This window comes from Zootoca vivipara, chromosome 4, assembly GCF_965207765.1.
Source record: "Zootoca vivipara chromosome 4, rZooViv2.hap1.1, whole genome shotgun sequence".
Classification (NCBI taxonomy): domain Eukaryota; kingdom Metazoa; phylum Chordata; class Lepidosauria; order Squamata; family Lacertidae; genus Zootoca; species Zootoca vivipara.
Genome location: NC_142587.1, coordinates 51,634,574 through 51,655,425, shown reverse-complemented (window position 1 = coordinate 51,655,425; position 20,852 = coordinate 51,634,574). Strand labels below are relative to the sequence as shown.

The window sequence follows — 20,852 nt, the reverse complement described above, 5'->3', positions numbered from 1 at the left end:
CAGGAAGTGGACTGTTGATCTGGTGCATCAGAATGCCGAAAGGCAAGCTCTTGTAGAAACATGTAAAGAAATAATAATTTATTATCAAAATTATTTAAATAACAACACCCCTCAGTTGTGGGAAATAGTTATACCTACAAGGTAGAGATTATATAAGCAAAATCTAGCAAAATCCAGTCTGCGGTGTTCTTCCCGAGAATTGACTCATTTATGGATTGCTGGTTTTTAAAATTTTCTTTTGAGGGATAGAATAAAAACAACAACCCACCAATAGTAGTGTATGCAGGATGGGAAGATGGAAAAGGGAACTGTTAACACTCTGCCCATCTCAGCGGATTTATATGTAGGAGTCTGGTTTAATCCCTCTTCACCCATCACATCCCATGTATTTTCTGGTTTTAAAAACCCCCACTCATTTTGGTTGTTTTAGATTGCAAACCTCTATGTGTGCTTATGTTGACTGCAACAGTTTGTTACAAAGGGTTACATATTTACTGATAATACATTATAAGGCAAAGTCCCCTTGCTTGCAAAGCTGTGTGTGTTCTGGGGCAGGGAAAATCCTGAACAAGAAACACATTTTTTACTTTCTCTTCTTAAATCACACACATTTGCATTGCCTGATGGAATTCTTTCTGTAATATGACGTTGTTGTTGTTGTGTCACTTTTATTTATTGATTATAGTTATGGTTATGTCTAGAAAGAAAGGAAGAAAGAGGGAGGAAGAAAGGAAGGAAGGAAGGAAGGAAGGAAGGAAGGAAGGAAGGAAGGAAGGAAGGAAGGAAGGAAGGAAGGAAGGAAGGAAGGAAGGAAGAAAGAAAGAAAGAAAGAAAGAAAGAAAGAAAGAAAGAAAGAAAGAAAGAAAGAAAGAACAGGGGCATGAAGCCCCAAAGTTCTCAAAACTGAAGTTGGTTGGAGAATACCACGTTTGAGAACTAATAAGGAAGAAACTGAACCAGTGCGAACAGATCTTTCTCATCCTCCTTGGCTGCTACATAAGAGACCCGGGCAGGTAATAGGATTTAATATCGTGGCTATTTAAAAGCTCTGCTGGAATTCGAAGGAAGAGAAAAGCACGTACTGGCTGCTGTCAGCCTGCAGGGAAGTGAGAAAAGTGAAGCTTAGCCAGAAAAAGAAGGGCGGGAGGCTGCGGAAGTCAGCCTGAAGCAGAACTTTGCTTTTTCTGAGATCCCCTTGAACAGGAACAGCTTGCGGGACATTAGGATGGGGGAATGTAAGGCAGACCACTTTCCCCACTATTTGGCTACCACGGCCACGTAAATTTAGTAGTGTAGCTAAATTAGGAAAAGAATTAATCGAAATAAGCAAGATCTCTTGGAAGCAGACCCAATTAAAACCAATGGCACAAAATATGAGGGACTCAGGGGCACTTCTAAAGAAGCAAGGGCCATTTATTAAGGTCGGGGGTGCAAGACTTATTCCAGACCAAACTTAAACGAGAATGGGTTCTGGAGGGCTGTGGGCAGCGATTCGAGGCTAAGCAAATTCACACGGGTCAAGCAAATTTGGGGAGGGAGGCATAAAACTGACAAGTGTGGCATTCGCTCTGGATTCACTCCGGATTCCTCTTTCACCCTACCCCCTCTGCGCCTGCAACAGTGAAGACGATCCTCCGCCAAGAACCAATGGATCGGGTCCTGATCATAAAGATGAAAGGTAGCGGGCTTTGGGGGGGGGGGAATGCCCACACTTTCGAAGGCCTGTGCTCCGAGGAAGCGTTGCTGAGAGAGGGGGCCGCCAACCCGATCCAAGTATTGAGCGCACTTGGTTCGATTAGATTTACTTGCAAGTAAATGTGCAGCCTTGGGGTGAAATCAAGTGTGAGGGAGGGAGGGAGGGAGGGAGGGAGGGAGGGAGACGCCTGCCTTCCAATGAGCGTGGGTGGCGTCTGCCAAGTGGGAAAACCACCTGCAGGCCTCTCGTACCCAAACAGGCCTTCCCGGAGAGGAAGTTACTTGCTCTCTGCTTGCCCTGGCCTAGGAGGGGCGCCTTCACCGGGCTTCCAGAGGCTAGAAAGAGGCTAGACAGTGGCCGGGCGGGCGAGAGGAGAGGTGCTTCCTTCCAGGGAGCGCTAGGATGGCTCCGCCTGGGATGTTTGGGCGAAGGGGGCATCGCGCCGAAAGCAACGGCAGACAGACTGAACAAGTGTGAACGGGCCGAGGAGCAGGGCTTGGATTTGGGCAATGTTCTACTCTACATAACGGAAACACGGATGTCATGGAGGGCGGGGGGAGACCCCGGGGTCTTCCTCGACTCCAGGTTGGCGAGGGTAAATCTTAAACACCCCTTTAAAACTTGCTAAGCCGGTTCTAAAGGGGGAAAGGAGATGTGTTAGGTTGAACGCCTTGACTCAGGGGCGGGCTACTGAAATCGATCCTACACGTGTCCCCTCGGAAGGAAATCCTCCTGAATCCAGGGTGGTCTTACTCCCTGGGAAGTAGCGAGAGGAGCCTGCGGCTGTTCAGGAGGAGCTGGGCACAAAGTTTTGCCCACGGGAGGGTTCCGTCTCCTGTTTTGAAGCACAAGGCCCGAAAGCAGCAACCATCTCCCCGCCTCCCAAAGGAGCAAACATTCAAAGAACAAACGCTGAACTACTGCAGGGGTCAAAGAACTTATTCTGGAGCAATGGGGGGTGGGGGCCGTCATGAGACTTTTTTTTTTTGCAAAGTGAGTTTTCTGTTCCTTTATTTGTTCATGGATGAATGCCACGCGATTGCATCCACACACACGCAAACTCAGCCGGCCTGCTTCGTTTTAAAACTCTGCTGGGGGGCTGCTGACCAAGAGGCTGACTTATTCCGTGGGAACAAATGCGAGTTTTACATCCAAACGAAAATATATGGGGGGTGTTTATATGCAGGGATACTTCCAGCTTTGGCGTTTCTTAAAGTTAAGTCTGAAGTACTAGGATTTTTTGATTGTTTTTTTTTAAGCACGCGGACTTAACTTTTGTTACTATAGTAACTTTTGTTACTATCACACGTGCATTATACCCCAATAGAGGGAGTCGATTTTAAACGTCTGGAAATCTGCGTGTATCTGTTTTCCATTTGCTACCATAAACACGTGGACTAAGCTGCCGGCTGCAGCGGGTGCTCTCAACATATGGGATCCAAACACAAAAGAAACCCACGCCAACCTTGAGTTATGTGTTAATCCCTTTGGGGACACCCGGAGGGGGTGGGAGCGGCTTGAGCGGCTTCAGTTACAAAGCGGGGCTCGCAGGTGCTTCGCAATGAGCCAGCCCTTCGAGTCCCAAGTTATTTTATAGGGGCGATCTCCTTGACCCCGCGCAAATCAGGTGCACAGCTTCAGCGGCTGAAGGGTCTGCTTCTTTCGCAGCATGTAGGGGTGTGTGTGTGTGTACCCCCCCAACATGTAAACAGACCTCCCACAAAACCCACCAGAGCCTTTCCCTCCTTTTACAGCACTCTTCGTGCAGACCGATCCTATTAATGTTTCCCCGCAAGTCAGTCCCGCAGAATTCTGCGAGGCCGCCGCAGCCTTGATGTAGCGATTTGTGAATGAACTTCAGGGGCCGAAAGCAGAAAACTCTCTCCTGTGTTATACAGAGATGGTGAGAGCTCAGCTATGAAAGGAGAGGGCTTTGCTGCGTTTGGGCAAAGACCGTAAACGTGAATGGGGAGGCTTCAATAGCAGCCTAGAGGCCAGGTCCTCATCTCGCGTCTGCCTTTACCCCTGGCGAGACTACACTTGCGAGGCTTGCTTCACTCGGCTTTAAGTCAAACTGCCTTATGCAGAAGTAATCCTAAGGATACCTAAGTGTTTACTTCCAACCACTTGTTGAGGTTAGATCTGCGTGTAGATACCGCTGACTGTGATGGAAGCATGTCTAAGATTGTAATAGATATTAGGTAGTGTGTGAATTCCTTGTCACAGTGGACAATTCTGCTCCCGTAAATTCCACCTTAGATTTATTCCTGCTCCATCCACCAGCCGGTTATGCTCTAAAATATTCGGAGGGACGCCGTATGAAAGAGCATAGCTGCCAAGTTATCCCTTTTTTAAAGGGATTTTCCCTTATGCTGAATAGGCTTCCTCGCGAGAAAAGGGAAAACTTGGCAGCTATGATGAAAGAGTGTGGGTGAGAGAAAGCGCGTGTAGATTAAAAAAAATAAAATGCTTTGGCTCCCTGTGTTTCTGCTAAAGGGCTTTGGGAATTGGGGTATTAATTCAGAAACTGCTTTTGACTCCCTCATCAGCTAGAGGGAGGGAGGAGGAATCCTGAGCGACTGAAAGCAGGTCTAAGCTCAATCTTCCCGTGAAATATTTCCTCCCCCATGATATTTACTTACACGTGTTACTCCTTGTCCTCCTGGCGTGAAGTCCTTTGATCCTTTCTACTTTGCCTGCTTGTGCCTGGCATCCCCGAAGGCGTTTATTCGGGAGGAAGCCCCACGGAATTCAACTGAGCATTTCCTTCCAAATACTCTTAGTGTTTTAGGAAGGTTGAGTTTAAGGCTCGGAGATCGGTCAATGCTTTCGGGAGGAAGGCGTTAAGTTCTGGGAGATTGTAGGAAGTAAGTAGCCTCCTCTCTCATGTGGAAATCTCTATTAGGGGAAGGGTGGGCAGAAAGTAGAGGGAGGTCTATCTACCCCTGGCCAGTTGAGGCCTGCTGGTTTCTGCGGCTCTTGCACATAATACTAGGTGGCCTTTGGTCTTAAGCGAGGCTTGCACCCTTAGGATAATTTATTACTACAGGCTGATTATGCCTTCTCTGTGAAGTGATTATGAGAATTCACTCCTGTTTACTAAACTTTTAGAGACATAGAGCAGATTACGGAAATTCCACTTTTGTTTTGAGTTTGTTTGAAAATAAAACAAACCAGCCTACCCGTGTATTATGGATGGGAAAGATATCTCCATGGCACCATAGGTGTTAAGGGCGGCACTTTCAGGGTAATCCTAACCCTGCCTATGCAGAAGTAAGTCCTATCGAATTTAGTGAGGTGTATTCCCAGGCAAATGCAGGTAGCTGCTACTCGATACAAGGAAATAAGCTCAGCTGAGCTGAGCGTGGCTTGCTTTTGATGGGAAATGCACAGGACAACGTGCTAAGGCTAAGTTTCCCTTAACTCGGTAGGCTTTATTCCTCACTAGAGCTGTTTAGAGTCGCGCTACACGGCAGCGCCCGTGCAGCACACTTCCTCCGAAGTAAACTTAAATTATTGTAAGGGGTCTTGCTTCCAGGTCAACCTGCACGAGGGGCCGTCGGCATGGCTGCAATCCGACGCCCACTTACTCCGAAAAAAGCCCCCTTCCAATTTAGTCAGACTTCCTATTCCTAACGAGGATAGGACCGGGTTAGGCATTTCGGGAGCCTTTTCCGCGTGCCACGAAACCGCATCTAAGGATGCAGTCCACATGGCCTTGAAGTCTATGGGCCGAACTTTGCTGTTTCCGTTTCGAGGCTGCGAGCCTTTCCCCAAAGCACACTTCGCTGGAAAAGTCCACCCTCGCTGCTTTCTGTGGATCTTACTTCCTAGTAAACCCGCACAGGCTTGGGCTGCCCGGTTGCAAGCCGAAACTCCCCCCCCCCCGGCAAGTCCCCTCTGCAAGCAGTGGGCCTTTACTGCTAAGTAAATAGTAATGGGTTGCATTAGACACAAGACTGACAGCTGAGGAACACTACTGCTCAGTCGACCCCCACCCGCGCTCCCCTCTTCTCCCCTTGCCCCTCGTACCTTGAAGGCGATGGGTAGCGTCTTGTTGCACCTCCAGTGGGTCGGAAGGACGGAGCAGAGGAAGTTGGGGCTGTCGGTGCGCACCAGCTCGCCGGCGTGATCGGCCAGGACCTCCACCATGCTGCGGTCCGCGGTTCTCATCTTGCCCGCCAGGGCGCCGCCGCCGCCGTTCTCGTGGCCAACCAGCGGCAGCGCGTCGCTCATCTTGCCCGGGCTCAGCGCGGTCGAGGGCGGCGTGAAGCGGCGGCTCGTGCTGGTATCTACGGGGATACGCATCACAACAAGCCGGTTGAGTGAGAAAGCTCCGCACGGGGCTTCGCGCAAAGCGGGTCGAGCGCAGCAACTCTTCGGCCGGAGGCTCTCGGGAGACCCACATAAAAGGAAAGAGCCTTAGGGGTCCCGCAGAGGAGCCAGTCCCGGAGTCAATTCGGATCAACAGTTGGCTACGGCAGGGGGACGCTCGTTCTCCTGGTCCTGCCACACTTAATCCAAGCATCCAGTTGGCAAGCTGTCCTGGAAATGTATTGCGTGTCCCTCTCTTTTAGAAGCAGCAACAACAAAAAGCAAGAGGCCCTAATAGGTTTGGACAAGCTTTTTTTTCTTTTGGCCTTCTCCCCCTCGGGAATGACCAGTGCTATGAAAAATCAAAGGCCCTTCCAAAATCCCACACACGGGGAGGAGAAGCACTGAGCAAAGGCATCCGTCGCAAGCCACGCAAACGCACCGGAGACAGAAGGAGGGAAGGGGCTAGCCAGTCCTTCCAGTAGCGAGTTTCCTGTCCTGTTGGGAGAGCAGGCTTCTCTCTCCCGTCCACCCACACCCCGCTCTGCTCCTTAAAAAACAAAAAAAAAGTCGCTTTAGAATCCGGATTTGAGCCCACTTGTCTCTTCTCGTGGAGAGAGAAAATCGGTTTCAGAACAATTTGAGGGCGGGGAGGGGGGGAGAACAGGCTTTCACGGACGTGGCCTGAGGTTTCTCAAAGGTCAAGCGGCTATCACAGCATTATATACTGTACTTCATCAAATATTTACAGTCGGCTCTAGAGAGAGTTTAAACACAACAGAAATCCATTAATGTTCTTCTGCAGGAGCTCCGCTTCCCTGCCCCCCTCTTCCCAAAGCAGCCTTGAGAAACCCGGCCTCGGGGGGGCTGCCGCGCTGCTCTCCGAAAGGGCCAGGAGAGTCCCGCGGCCGGGGCGCCGTTTCGCAACGCTTTGGCCGGGTCGGCTACGAGAGCGAGGAGTGGAAGAAGAAGATGATGATCCCGGCAGGTCGGGTGGCCAATAATGTGAAAGAAAGGAGGAGGGAGGTAGTCCATATGAGGAGCGAGAGAGAGAGAGGGAAGGGGGGGGGAAACACCCCTCTGGTTTGGTCGGGGCTGCTGGTTGGCTTGTGGGTTCCCTCTGCGGTTACTGCGTGCAGCAACTTTCGAGCGCGCACTTCTGAAGTCACCCAACAGTCTGTGGCCGCTGGGTGAGTCACGCTGCCAACTTGGGGGGGGGGGAAGAGATCTGAGGCAATCTTCCTCAGATTCAGCCGCCGGGGCCCGGCTGCTCAGCTATAGTTTAACCACAGCAGGTGGAGCTCCACTTTCGGGACCATCGTTTGGTTTTTCTTCTCCGCACCCCTCGCCCCCGTCGCCACCTCACGGCCTTCCTCTTTCCCTCCCCTCCTTTCTCGCGCCTCCGACTTCGTTACACGCGAGGGGGGCTCGGCGGCGGGAAGCCTCTCTGCCCGGCTGAGTTTCCGCTTCTGCCCCACCAGAAGACTAGCAGCACACGCGATTGGCGGTTAGAACAAACACACGCTCGCACACACGCACGCAAGCGGCCTCAGAGTCAATAGTTAAAAGAAGTAGTAGCAGGAGTCGCTCAGAGGAGAGAGCCTGCGCTCCTCTCAGGGGCCACGTTCCCCAAGCGGAAGGAGTCTTCACGTGTTCACCAGACGCCAACGGCGAGCTTTCCCGAGGGCTCCTGCCTAGTCTCTCCAGCTGTGTGTGACCTTCTGTGAGGCGCTGTTTGTTTGCTCATGCTGGTCTCAAAAAGCCTGGTCTGTCTCTCTTTCTCTCTCTCTCTCTCTCTCTGCCCCCCCCCTCTGCGCGCCCTCCTCTCCTCCTCCCTCTCGCCTTCTGGCTCTATGAATGGAGATTGACTGGAAATGAATTTGCTTTTACAGTAAGAGAGTCCGGAGGAATGCCATTCCCTCAGCTCTTTTGCATAGGGGAGGGCGCCGGCCAATCAGAGCCCTTTCCGGTATTCAGCAGGGCGCGGCTCCAACCCGCGGGCTCCTGGAATTGGCCTGCGCACCGCCGCTGGAAGCTACTGTAAAAAGCCAAAGGGAGGCCCGCGTGTCAATGGGACGCCGCGATTACCGCAGCGCGCGCGCGAGAAAGAACAAGCAAGCAAGCGGCAGACCTCTGGGCGGCGGCGGCGGCGGCTTGTATGGAAGGCAAAGCCTCAAAAAGGCGGACTGAGGAAGATGCGGGGACAAGAGTCGCACGGCCTTCTCAAGCGCGCGCCAAATGTTTTCCTCGTGCGTGGGTGAGTCCCCGAGGGACAATGAAAGGGGCGTGAAAGTAGCTCCCGAGACTCTCAGTCGCCTGACTGGCTTCGAGAAGCAAGCTCACCCCGCACGGACCCCGAGCACCCGCCCGCCCCCCCTCAGCTGGGCTTTTTCAACAGTCACCAACCCACACGAAGCCTAGACCAGATCCCGCGCAGTGCCTGGGCTAGTAGCTAGTAACCCTCCTCAGCATGTAAGCACCCACAAAATGCAAAGTTCTGGGCAAAGGTTCGCCTGGTGAGTATTTGCCTATCGTACAGTTGTTTACCAGGATGGGGAGAACGGTGGTTTAACTCCAGTTCCCATCTGTCCCAGCCAGCAGGACCAAATTTTTGGGACAAGGCAGCTGGAGTCCATCCACATCTGCAGGGCCGCAGGTTCCTCACCTCTGTGTGGAAAGCTAAAGGGCCTGCAAGAAGGAAAAAGATGGCAGCCCTCCCCTCAAAGGAACAGTGCACACTTCCTGCCTCCCTTTGTGCAGAGAGAGCCAAAGATTGCTATTTTACCCTGTTTCTCATATTTTAAGACATACCCATAAAATAAGCCATAGCAGGATTTTTAAGCATTCAAGGAATATAAGACATACCCCAAAAATAAGACATAGTGATAGGCACAGCAGCAATGCCGGCCGCGGCAGGAGGAGAAGGAAAAAAATAAGACATCCCTTGAAAATAAGCCATAGTGTGTTTTTTTGAGGAAAAAATAAATATAAGACATGTCTTATAATATGAGAAACACGGTACACTTTTTCAGACACTCCTGGTTTAAGTGCAGACAGGGAATTTTTAAAAAAGGTCTCACTTCCTTTCTCCTCTGATCTGCTCCTCACATCTCTAGAGATTACTGTATGCCCAAATTTCAATAGGCAGAACATCACACTGCAGCCAATGTTCTTTCTGAGACTATAAAAATGCTTTGAAAAAGTTAGCCAGGGCAATCATAGTCACTGAGGCGTTTTATAGATCAGTCATACAGATAGTGATCTTTTGTCAGTCTTTGGCACTGCAGTGGAGGGCCCACACTGCAGGGGAGAAGTTTGGGATCCATGGCAGCAAAGGGTGGGGAGAATGGAGTCCCAGCTCCCCTCATACTCCCCCCCCTCTTTGTTTGCAGGACAGGTCTCTGCAGGCCTTCACGAAGTTCAATGGAACTTGCTCCCAAGTGAGTTGGGTCAAGGACTGCAGCCTTAGCTATCTCACTTTTTCATTTCTAGAATGTGTTGGACTGAAGCTCCCTTGGATCATAAAATGTGCTCCAGAGTTGAACCCTAGCACAGCACTTGGACTGGCTACCAGCTGTCAGCATGAGAAGCAATAGAGCCCCGCTAACAGGAAGCTGAACTCGGATCTGGGAGCCCAGGGGAGCCAAGGCTGACCGGAAAGAATTTGCCAAAGGCAATGAGCCCATTTCTGGAGTTGAGCGGCATGGATCCAGGTCTCTCAATTAGTTGGATCACACGCTTTCAACTGTTGAGTGATGGCATGAGCCTTAAGATGCCAATTTTTTTAAGGAATGCCAATTATTCTTCGCTGTGGCAGCTCCATATTACATTATGTTCCTGATTGCAGACTCAACAATGCCTCAAATCACCTCTTTTTTAAATATATATATATATATATCTGGCAGTCCTGCTCAACACAGAGTATTGTAATCAGAACTATACTTTTGATCAGGCGAAATGAATTCATATACAGTACTGTGTCCAGTCTAAAAGAGATGTGCTATGTATATAATCAGAGGCAAAGGCACACATGAAAAGATAAATGGCATTTCTTTAGCACCCTGGCACTGGTTGTCTCCCCTGTCTTGCTGTTATAGAGCAGCAAGGCATTTGGAAGTTTATGCTGAATGGTGGCTGATCGCATAGTGATGTAGTGAGATGTAGTAATTAGAGTGTTGGACTAGAGCCTTGGAAGACCAGAGTTCAAATCTCCACTAGGTTACAAACCTTACTGATCTTTTAAGTCAATCCTGGGCTTTCAACTTGAATAAAATATTGTGGGGGCCCAGGGGAGCCATGCCCCCACATTATCGATCACATGTGCACACACACCATTTGAATGGGAATGCCAATCAACTTTGTGGGGGCCCGGCCCCCTCAAATATTTTGTTGTGGGGGCCAAAGCCCCCAGGCCCCTGGGAGTTGGCTCCTATAAGCCAGTCACTGTCCTGCAGCAACACTGGGTTGTTGGGAGGATAAACTGGAGAGCCATATATGAGTTCCTTGGAGGAAATGTAAAAAAATAAAAATAAGAAAGTGTCATAAACATAAGCTTTTCTGCCATGGTTCTTTATGAAAGTGAGTGTGGTGTAGTGGATAGTGCTGGCAGTGGTGTGGCATTGGGGGGTCAACAGGGGCAATTGCCCTGGTGCAAAATTAGGGGCGCAAAATTCCAACACCCAGTTATGCCTCAACACAGTTGCATGTTTCCATCACTGGGCGCCGCTGATAACGGCTTCTCCATGCGAACCAGGAAGTGGCCTATCCAGACAATGGAACGACTCTTCTTTTGTGTTCTACACACCCTTGGCACACCCTTGAAATTACCTGCAGTTGAATTCCAGGATATGTAACAACTAGCTAGCAGTGCATTTGTATGAACCAGGGCTGGGGAACCCTTGGCTGTCCAGATGTTGTTGGACTGTTGCTCTCCTCATCTGCTGACCCAGGGCTGATGGGAGTTGGAGTCCCCTCCCCTGGCATAAATGAATGGAATTTCATGCATTAGTGTGGAATCAGCCTGTGAACAAACTCTCTTTGCCACTTGCCACTTACATCAATGCTCAGAACATAGGGGCTTTCAATCCCTCTCCCCAAATTTTTCTGCAGGGAGACAGTTTCTTAAGCTTAAGAGAGAAATCAGAAGGCCCTTCAGAATTAAATGAGGATCTCATCTTTATTGATCAACTTGGTGTGTTGCTTAAATTGTAGCCAAATGCTGCTGCTCAGGAGAGGGAGAGTGCTGTTGTGCTCCTGTCCTGCTTGTAAGCTTCCCACAGGCATCTGCTTGGCCACTGTGAGAACAGGATGCTGGACTCGATGGACCTTTGGCCTGATCTAGCAGGGCTCTCCTACAAACTATCCTTCCGTACTTGTGTGTGTGCCTCATCCCTAGATGCTTGCATTAAGAGGCTGACACATTTCTGAAAATCCTTTGGGCCCCTGCAATTTCTTCTCCGTAACCGAACATTTTACCCCACTGTATGCTATTTTCACTTGCTGACAGGAATCTTGGTCAAACCAGGACTATGATGCTGGTGCTCTTCCTACCCCCCCCCCCACAAATTATCTTCACTTATTATAGCATGCAGTTGTTGTTTTTTTCTTTAAAAAATGTTTAGGGGTACTCTCATTTTCCTACTCATATTGAAATACTGCCCCTCAATGAGGCCTACCTTAGATTAGATTACCTTAGATTCACAAAATGTTTAGGGGTATGCATACCCCAGCATACTCCAAGAAGAAAAGCACTGGTAGCTTGGATGGATCAGAGTTTTTTCCTCCCTTAAGAAGCCTGGGCAGGCCAAATATAGCGGGGTGGGGAAAGAGGAGAGAGAGAAAAGGGGACGATTCCAACTCCTGCTTTTCTCACATTACCGGGGATCACGGAGGCAAGGCGTGTATGGAGGGGGGGGGGAAGGAAAAGGGAAACAGTTTCCCAAGAAGGGTAAAAGGCACGTTAAGTTAGCAACGTCCGTTGCACAAATCTGCAGTATGGAAGAGAAACCGCAGGGGTCTGGCGCGGGGGCAGGGAAGAGGAGTGGGCCTGGTGCAATCGCAAAGAGGAAGCGGCTTTCACTTCGAAGCTTGTTGTTTCCTCGGTCGCTGGAGCTGCCCACAGTTGCATTGCGCAACCGACTCCGGAAACCTCTAGCACCAAAGCAACCCGCATTGAGCAGCATCCAAAGCCCGGCCGGGGCTCTCCTGCTGCAGGGACGCGGAGCGGACGCTAGAGGGCGCCCAAAGCCCTTCCCCTTCCCCTTCCCGAAGCACTGGAACAAGTGCCGCGGCCCGCAAAGCACCTTAAGAGAGAGGGAAGGTGCCGGGACAGTCCCACCTGCCGGTATCCCCTGAAGACCCCGACGCTGCCTTCCCCTGCTTAAATCTATGTGAGCTCAACGGGTGTGCGCCGGGCAGAGGCAAACTTTGCTCTGTCTCAGCGCTGCAATTTCCCGGGAGCTCTGCATAGATAGCAGCGCTGGGGCAGCCGCGGCTCGCGGGCTCTCGCCCTGCCTTCCGCGCACCAGCCCGGATAGATGCGCCCCCCTCGCTCTCTGCAGCCGTGAAAACAAGCCTGGAGCGCACAAAAGCCCGCTGATTCACCCGGCCGATCAGCACACGAACTCAGCCGGATGATCAGCAGCGTGGCATCTAAATCTCGGGAGGCTCAGCCTTCATTCTCGGCCCAATCCCTCTTCCCATTGACGAATGTTGCAACTTGGAGAGGTTTGAGCACAACTCCGAGCTGTCATCGGGGAGGGATCAGGAGGGCGGGGAGCAGATTTCAGGTGCGATCATGGCCTTTTCCCTATAGATCCCTTAAACCTGGGAGGGAGGGAGGGAGGGAGGGAGGGAGGGAAGGAAGGAAGACAGACAGACAGACAGACAGACAGACGCCGTGTCTGCATGCAAAAGTGCAAAAGAGCTGATCCTGGATCATTTCGGCCCCTTGACAGCAGGCCGTTCACGGCGCACGAGCAGTGAACGTGGTCGACTGCAAGTTTCCACCAGTAATTCTAGACTCTCTGGTCTTCACGGGTTTAAGGGTGCGGCGGGGAGACGGCTTTAGAGGGCCACGTGCGTCCTGCCTTGTCTCCCTTCCAAACGCGGTGAGCCATCCGTGCTGCGCCTAGGGTGCCTCCTGCTTTTCTGCTGACTCGGACCCTGGCTCTCTGCCCCGAAGGCACCGCTGCTGTTCCTTTCCGCTGTGCTCTTAAGCCCACTTGTTAACGTCACTGGTGAAGCCTCCCTAACCCTTCTCCGAATAACTGTCTTGTTCATAACTGATGAATCAAGTTATTCACGTCAAGTTAAACATTACTGTCCGCCCAGGAATGGCAAGTATTTCTGCAGAAGCCGGGTAGGCCTCGCCCTCCTGGACCAAAGACAACAGGACGCCCGGAGTCCCACGTTCGCTGCGTACACACGATACCTTTAAAGCGCAGTATATAGCGTCTGGCTATACACGCTTACCTGGGAGTAAATCTCATTCAACTCATTGAGGCTTACTTCTGAGTAGGCATGCTTGAGGGTGAGCTCTCAACAATGTCGCAGCAAGCGCTTCAAAGACGTAATCGCAGCTATTATCACTACTCTAATAACCGTAGTTTTATCCTCGTATTTTGGGGGGTGGGGGGTGGGCGGGCGGTGGAGGATGAAAGATTAATGACTCAGGCGACATTTGAGCAGCGGTCTTTCTGGCCTGTTCATCGCCACCACCACACACACGTCCCACATTGGGAAGTGCCCTCGAATTTACTTAGGATCGCCGCTCAGCAGTCCCTCCGAATCTTAACTGTTTATTTTCGAGAGACATTCCCGTTGGTTTAAAGGAGGGTTTTCTTCTGCTTTGGATGCTTAGGACAGCAGCTTTGTTTTTCGTTTTGAAAAAGCCCATTCTGCAGGCACCAGACGGATAGAGTTCCACGCCATCAGCACCACATCTACCCTTTTCTCGCCGAGCAAAGCCAAGTCCGCGCTGTCGTCCTTGGAAGGGGACCCTACTGGGCCGATGCCAGCGCAGGGCGCCCCCACGGCCCCCCTTTTCTCAAAATGCGTCCCCATAAAACCCACTCATGTGGGGAGAGAATTGTCTGGCCTCTGGGGGCTTATAGCCTGCGCCCCAGGTCAGGATAGGACCACCCCTTCCTCGCTTGACCTAAAACTGCGGAACAGGAAAGCGGAAGGAACTGGATGGATCAGAGTTCAAATGGGAACTTTGTGGGTCTGAGGCTTTTGGTGCCGCAAGAGCCGAAAGGAGCCGCCAGGGAACTCGGTGCGTCAGGAAGGGAGAATCCTAACACGTGTCTGAGCCCCTTACAACTCCATCCAGTCGCCCGCCCGCCGCTTCTTGATCTCAAAACCTCTCCGCCCTTTATCATTAGGAGCTGAATTAACTCCTTAAAGCCCGGCCGGTCCCTAAACACCTCGGTCCATCGATCCTGTAGATTTCAAGTAAATGTCCTTCCAATTGACTCCGGGCTTCCTGCGCTAGAAATTAACAAACCACGTCACCACACCTGCAACAACCTTGCGAGGTTAACTCGCTCAAGGCGACCCACTGAGTTTAGGGGGAATGGAAAGCCTGCCCCATCCACCCCCCGCCCCCAATGCGGGGGCGACCCTCTGTTAGGGGCGTGCTCCCCCAACCCAAGTCCAGAGTTCCAGTTTAACAGATCATGCCGATGGCTTTCCAGGGGATGACACGGAGAGGGCGCACAACTTTCTGGTGGGTCGCAAAGCTGCGCAGCCCAGGACATTTCACGCATCCAAATTGGTTACCTAAAACCCTCCCCATCCACCCCAAACTCAGAAATGGCACGAACTCTAATACCGTACTGGTGGGTGGACTTCGGAGCTTCCTTTTTCGTTGATTTTAAGCGAGAAATTAAGACACTTAATTTTTTTTAAAAAAATTCCTTTTCTTTTTGCAGGCTCGCAACGGGCTTTCTCAAAAGAACCCCGTCGTTTTTGGTTTTGTTTTTGAATGGAGTGGGGGCGCATTTCAGTAAAGCAGGTGTGGAATTGATGGCCGTTAAATAAGTCGATCCCAACCGTTTTTGCTTAAAAGTGGCGGCGAGGGCGATTTTTGCATTGCATATCCTGACCTGACGCTATTTAACTTCCGCGCAGGCTTGAGATGGCCAAGGATCCACCGCGCAAGCCGACTCGGGCGACGTCCGCGGCTTAATCGACAAGTTCGCGGCCCCTTTCGCTGACGCATATTCCCAACCCATTTCCTTGCAAAGTAACTCTCGCTGATGCCATGAAACTTACACCCAAGCAACGCGGATGGAACCCGAGTCGAAAATGATTGCCTTTCCGAATCTGGACTGCGATATTTAAAACCCACATTCATCCTGTTTTATATACACTGTATAATGTAGCATATACACAATAAACACTGGTTTGGATTTTTATTTTTATTTAAAGAAACCCTCTCTTATTTAAACCACAAGCTAATTGGCTTTCTCTTCATTGATGCTAATTTGCTTTGTTTCCTTCCTTGATTTCCCAAACAAGAATTAAAGGGGGGGAAACAGCAACTCGAAATGGGAATGTTCAGGAGGATGTCATTTAAGTTATAACCATACAGTATTATGATACGTGGAGGTGATGGGTTTGCAAAAATCTATGGATCGTGAGGAGTTCGTGCAGAGCGATCCTGTGGAGGTTTTCTCGGCCGTAAATGGCTTTAAATTGAAAGGAACTTGAAAGAGTATTTGCCTCCTTTCAAGATTAATTAACACGATCTGTCCCATCACACATATTGGACAAATGTTCTCCGATTTTTTTTAAACACCTACTGAACTTTACTTCGTGTGGAACAAAGAGTCTTGCATCACCTTGAAGGCGGATAGATTTATTGTGCCATAAGCTCTCTAGAGCCTACTTTGCCTAGTCCACGGAATTTCATGCCACAGTAAATCTATTAGACTTTTAAGGTATCATAAAGACCCTTGTTTTTGTTGAAAAATACTAACACAAAAGTTGTCACTTCGGAATAGTGCGCTTGAGGAGTCTAGCCTTTTAAGGCTGTTTTATTTCTTTTTTAAAAAATGGTTTTTGACTCACCTAAAAGTTTAGATACGTTCTTAATTTTGTACTTTCTCTTTTCATTCAAGCAGAAAATCCCCGCTCTCTAATGTAAAGGACAGGAAGAAAATACTACGTTTTAGAAATGCTTTTAAAAAGATATTCAGAGATTTCCCTAAACCTTTTGCCCGGAAGACAGTTATACCACGCAGAGGAAAATAACGAAGGAGCTTGTCTGAAAGACCCCGGGGTTTCAAGAGAAGAATGAATATCAGTTCCCTGGGGGGTGGGGGGAGTAACCCCAGAATAGATCGAATGTGAAGGGCTCTGGCAATTGCGAAGCCGATTTACAAATTTCTCGTCCACACTGAATTCACAGTCTGTCCTTAGGAATGCTTAGCAGACCCTCAGTCAGGGACCCAGCGAATGCAATGGGGTATATCCCCACCCCCTCTTGCTCAAATAAGGCTGCACCCCTATGCACACTTAGCTGGGAGCAAACCCTATTGAAATCAATGGGATTTCCTTCTGAGTAAACATGGATAGGATAGGCTTCCTGGGAATCGCGTTCCAGTTGCTTGCATCGGGGTATGGCGCTGAAGAATGCCGGAATTGAGGGCAGGCGGGTGGGGAGGAAGCTGATCAAGACCCCAATTTCTCAACCAAGGAGTTGACCCCAAAGGCGGGAAGCGGCCTCTTGCACGGTTGTTGCCCCACCCCCCATCCTAAGCTCCACTTCCCCGAGTCTAACTTACACAGGTAGAATAGAAATTTGCACACAATAATTCTATCTCAAAACTGTGAAGGAGAAGAGCAGCTATAGAAAAGACCCGCAGCCCTTGCGTTTGGGGTCGCGCGTGGAATCAACCTGCCCTCGCCTTCCATTTAAAGACGCAAACCACAGAAAGCAGCAGCCCATGGCCACCCATGGGGACCTTTTTCCCTCCGAAAGATCATAGGGGCTGGGAGAGGGGCGTTCTCTACTCCGATCTTGGTGATAGAGTGAAGAGATAAGCCTCCTCCATCCCCTCTGTTGTCTGCACAGAAGAACCGCCCTCCTCCGAGCTTAATAATTATTATCATAATCACAATAACAACCATAACCTACACACAATAAAGGTAGGTCTTTGGATCATGGAATCGGAGGTGTAGTTGGGCCCTGACCACATTTGCATGTACATTTCCAGTTGGTTTATGCGCAAAAAGCGGAAAAGTCATAGAAGTCTGCAGGGGGGGGGGAATGGCAGAAAAGCCACTTCCGGATTGATAGAGGACGCGACCTCTCAAAGTAAAACAATGCCTCTGAAGGGCAGCACTTTTTGCTGTTGTTTTCAATGCAAGAAACTATCGCCATCTATCATGAAGATTTGGAGGAGTTGAGTGTTTTCAAAGAGAGGAAGAGCAAATTGCAACTCATTGCCCGAACACTTTGCCTTTGCTGCAGCGGCTCCTTATCCTCCTACCCGGCTCTCAGTCTCTGTTTTATTGCAGCGGAGAAGAAACCACAGCTAAAATCTCCGAGCCATTAAGGAATCTTTCTGTCACAGAAGATTACTCGGATGCAAAGCATCCAGCTTTTTAGGTAACAAAGTTAAGACCAGCCTTTGGAAACATGAGAGACCAACAAATGATTTTTTAAAAATAGGGCATGTGGCAAAGAAAAGTCAAAAAAGGGAACACGATTGTAATGGAAGCCCCTGTTCTGGTCTGCCAATGCCACCAAGGGATGTGTTGCACAGAATGGGGTCCTTAATGCCATGTGGCATTGGGTATACTTACAGAAGCAGCAAAGTAACATCCCTTGAAAATGAGAAGATAAAGGGAGAAAAAGTAAAACAACCTCTTAGTGACATTTCCCCCTTCTTGGAAACTTTGAACAGTTGTTCCACTGATCCTATATGCAAGGTTGGGAAGATGTTTCTGGATCATTACCGAGGGTTCCCCAGAAATGCATCAGAGTTCAACCAGTAATGGCTGAGAAGCGTTTCTCACCACTTTGATCCGCAGGGAAACAACAAGGAACCCTCTCAGATTACTGTGGTGCAAGGTTTAGTCCATTCCTCAAAGTGCATGTGCCCTTGATTCTAATCTAGAACATGATGCAGAATCTTCTGCAAGGTGCTGGGGCTCTGTGGCAGATGTGCAGCAAAGGCTTTCCCAGAAAAATTTGAAGGCTGCTTTAGGATTTTATTGTTAGGATGGATCAGTTGTTCCAACACTTTTAAAGCCTACTCCTAAATCTTTGCTGTTAGATCTTTCTGTTTATGACACTGGCGTAAGAAGATCATGGTGAAGGGGGAATGCTGGCAAGCTTTGAGGTCCTACACTATCATAACTATTATCCCATAGTCAGAACACATTACATACATGCATTCTCACTGCAACTGTGGTATTTGAGAGAGGTGATAGGTACTGAGAGCATATGGCTCATTGGGCTTCAGCAAGAGCTACAACTCAGTTTCATATAGCCATAGGGCTGGTAGTTCACACATGAATTCATTTAGCTTTTCATCTCCTCATTATTCAACACTTGGGGCCTGGTTCACAAAACATGTCCATCACTTCATGACTGCAGCATCCACTGAGGTATCTATCTATCTATCTATCCATCCATCTATCTATCTATCTATCTATCTATCTATCTATCTATCTATCTATCTATCTATCTATCTAATCTATCTACCGATCCATTCATCCACCCTACATAAACACTCAATGTTCCATACCCCCTCTCACACAATGCTTTTCAGTGGAATCACTTCCTGGATACAACCCTAAATGGGATGTGATATACACTTGCCATTTTTTAAAAATAAAAAGCAGCCCTTTCTTCTCCCACCCTGGCAGATCTTCTCTTTCCTGCCACACCCACCCACCCACCCTTTGAATTTCTGACATAAAATTGAGTTTTGTACATTCTGGTTTATGACAGGAAGGAAGGAAGGAAGGAAGGAAGGAAGGAAGGAAGGAAGGAAGGAAGGAAGGAAGGAAGGAAGGAAGGAACCTCAAGGGTTGGTGTCATGCTGTTCAAGCTAGAAGTGGGGGATCCACAGCTGAATTCCTTTGGGGGAAAGTGGTTGGATGCTGCCTGATCAAAGTGGGTGAGGCCAAATCAAACATCCCATTCTCTCCCCACCTCTCTCCTTCTTTCTTTCTCCCTCCCTCTCTCAAACACACACACCATATTCTCCAACTCTCTCTCATACTCACTCCCATTAATTCACTCTTTCTCCCCCTCTCTCCCACTTTCTCCAGACAAACCTTTCATGTCCTTTCATTGTGCATAACAGGTACAATTTTAGACTTATCCTTAGAAGGAGCCACTTTTTTACTAGGCTATTTGTAATATCTTCCCCACAGCATCAACTGACGGTACATCAGAGAAAGGGTACAAAAGCCGTACCAAAATCCACATTAACCACGGTCAATGCCACTAATGCATCATCGCAGCCACAGTCAAAGCCACAAGTTAATCTCATAAACTGTTTCTCTTCCACTTAACATTTCACCTGCAACTGACTACCCAGCCACTCTGCTGCTGCTGGCTCGAATGATGTGTCTTTGGGTAGTCATATTTAATAGCCGTTTCCCTGTATGGATCAGCTTCATCTGTTTGGCAGTAGTGGTGTATATTGCAACAGGATTTGGAGGAAGTGTGTGTGAGAGAGGGGGGGGAATGAATGAATGAATGAATGACTATGAGACATGCCTGGTACTGGGTGAGGCTTGCAGTAAGCTATGGAGATGCCAGGAGGGAGAGAAGAATGGCAGAAGGGGTAGGAGAAATTGGAATGTGTCATGAAAGAAGGGGAGAAGTTTTCCAAAAGTGAACAGTAATTTGAGATCTATGTTAATGGATGGGGGAAACTGGGAAAAGCTATAATGGATGGAGATATTTGCAGCATGCATACACATGGGATACAGGGAAGGGATATGGAGTGCATGACACAAAGAGAGGATTAGGATGAAAAGAAAGAGATGGAGAGCTACCTATGTCACCCTACAGACTCTGACCACTTTTGGCTCTGTCTCTACCCGCCATTGGATGTGAACCTGATGGATTTTTCCAGTCGGTCAACAACCCAACACAGAGATGAGTTCCCCACCCATATTCCATTACAATATTTGTGGTTTCATGGAAGGCTTTTTGAAAGGATGGCTTTCCAGTCACAGAAGGAAGAGAGCATGCATGCTCACAAATAAATACGTTAAATGTAAATATTACTAAGGTGCAATCCACTAAGACCTCCATACATTTCAATTGGCTTGCACAAATCTCCCACAGAAAAAAGCTGACACCAGATCTGAGTACAAGCTTTACTTGAGAAACTGCTCTGTAGCACATGGATCCTAAGCATGTCTATATAACAGTTCCATTCATTTCCATGAATCTTGCTTTCAATTAATCTTGATTAGTGATAGAGTACAAGTAATTCCATTCCCTTTTCATTTTTATTATACCTGCAGTATTTTTCCATTGCTCACGTCCCCTTGGATCCCCTACAGAGCTTGTGTTAAAATCAGCCATTTGGAGAAATGGGCGATGAGACACTGGACTATTTAAGAACCATTTCATATAATCAGGGCTAAGATAATGAAAGTTCCGCTGTGAGTATGCAGAAAATGTGACTTTCCATATGTTGGACTACAACTCTCATCATCCTTGACCATTCTGGCTGGGGCTGATGCAAATTGGAGTTCAATATCAGGAGGGGTTCTGCTATGTTGTTAGACACTGTTTAAAATCCTGTGTATGAAAGTCCTTTGGCTGACTGTAGGGGTGTGTATGTGACATCTGGTGTGGGAA

At 49.0% G+C, this 20,852-nt stretch overlaps 1 protein-coding gene and 1 long non-coding RNA gene across 4 annotated transcripts in view; one reads left to right on the top strand and one right to left on the bottom strand.

Annotated features, from left to right (window-relative positions):
* RUNX1 (RUNX family transcription factor 1) overlaps positions 1–20,852 on the bottom strand; it is a 183,290-nt gene that overhangs the window by 82,623 nt on the left and 79,815 nt on the right. For both annotated transcript variants that reach the window (XM_060273583.2, XM_060273584.2), the window contains exon 3: positions 5,729–5,988. In XM_060273583.2, coding sequence (XP_060129566.1) covers positions 5,729–5,988 — 260 coding nt within the window. The remainder of the gene's footprint in view (positions 1–5,728; positions 5,989–20,852) is intronic.
* On the top strand, positions 7,079–10,556 carry LOC148685946 (uncharacterized). 2 transcript variants are annotated; one of them, XR_015949569.1, is made up of 3 exons: positions 7,079–7,200; positions 7,903–8,526; positions 9,503–10,556. It is a non-coding gene; the product is annotated as an uncharacterized LOC148685946 (long non-coding RNA). The 2 variants fall into 2 exon arrangements; XR_015949570.1 differs by having other exon boundaries at positions 9,403–10,556.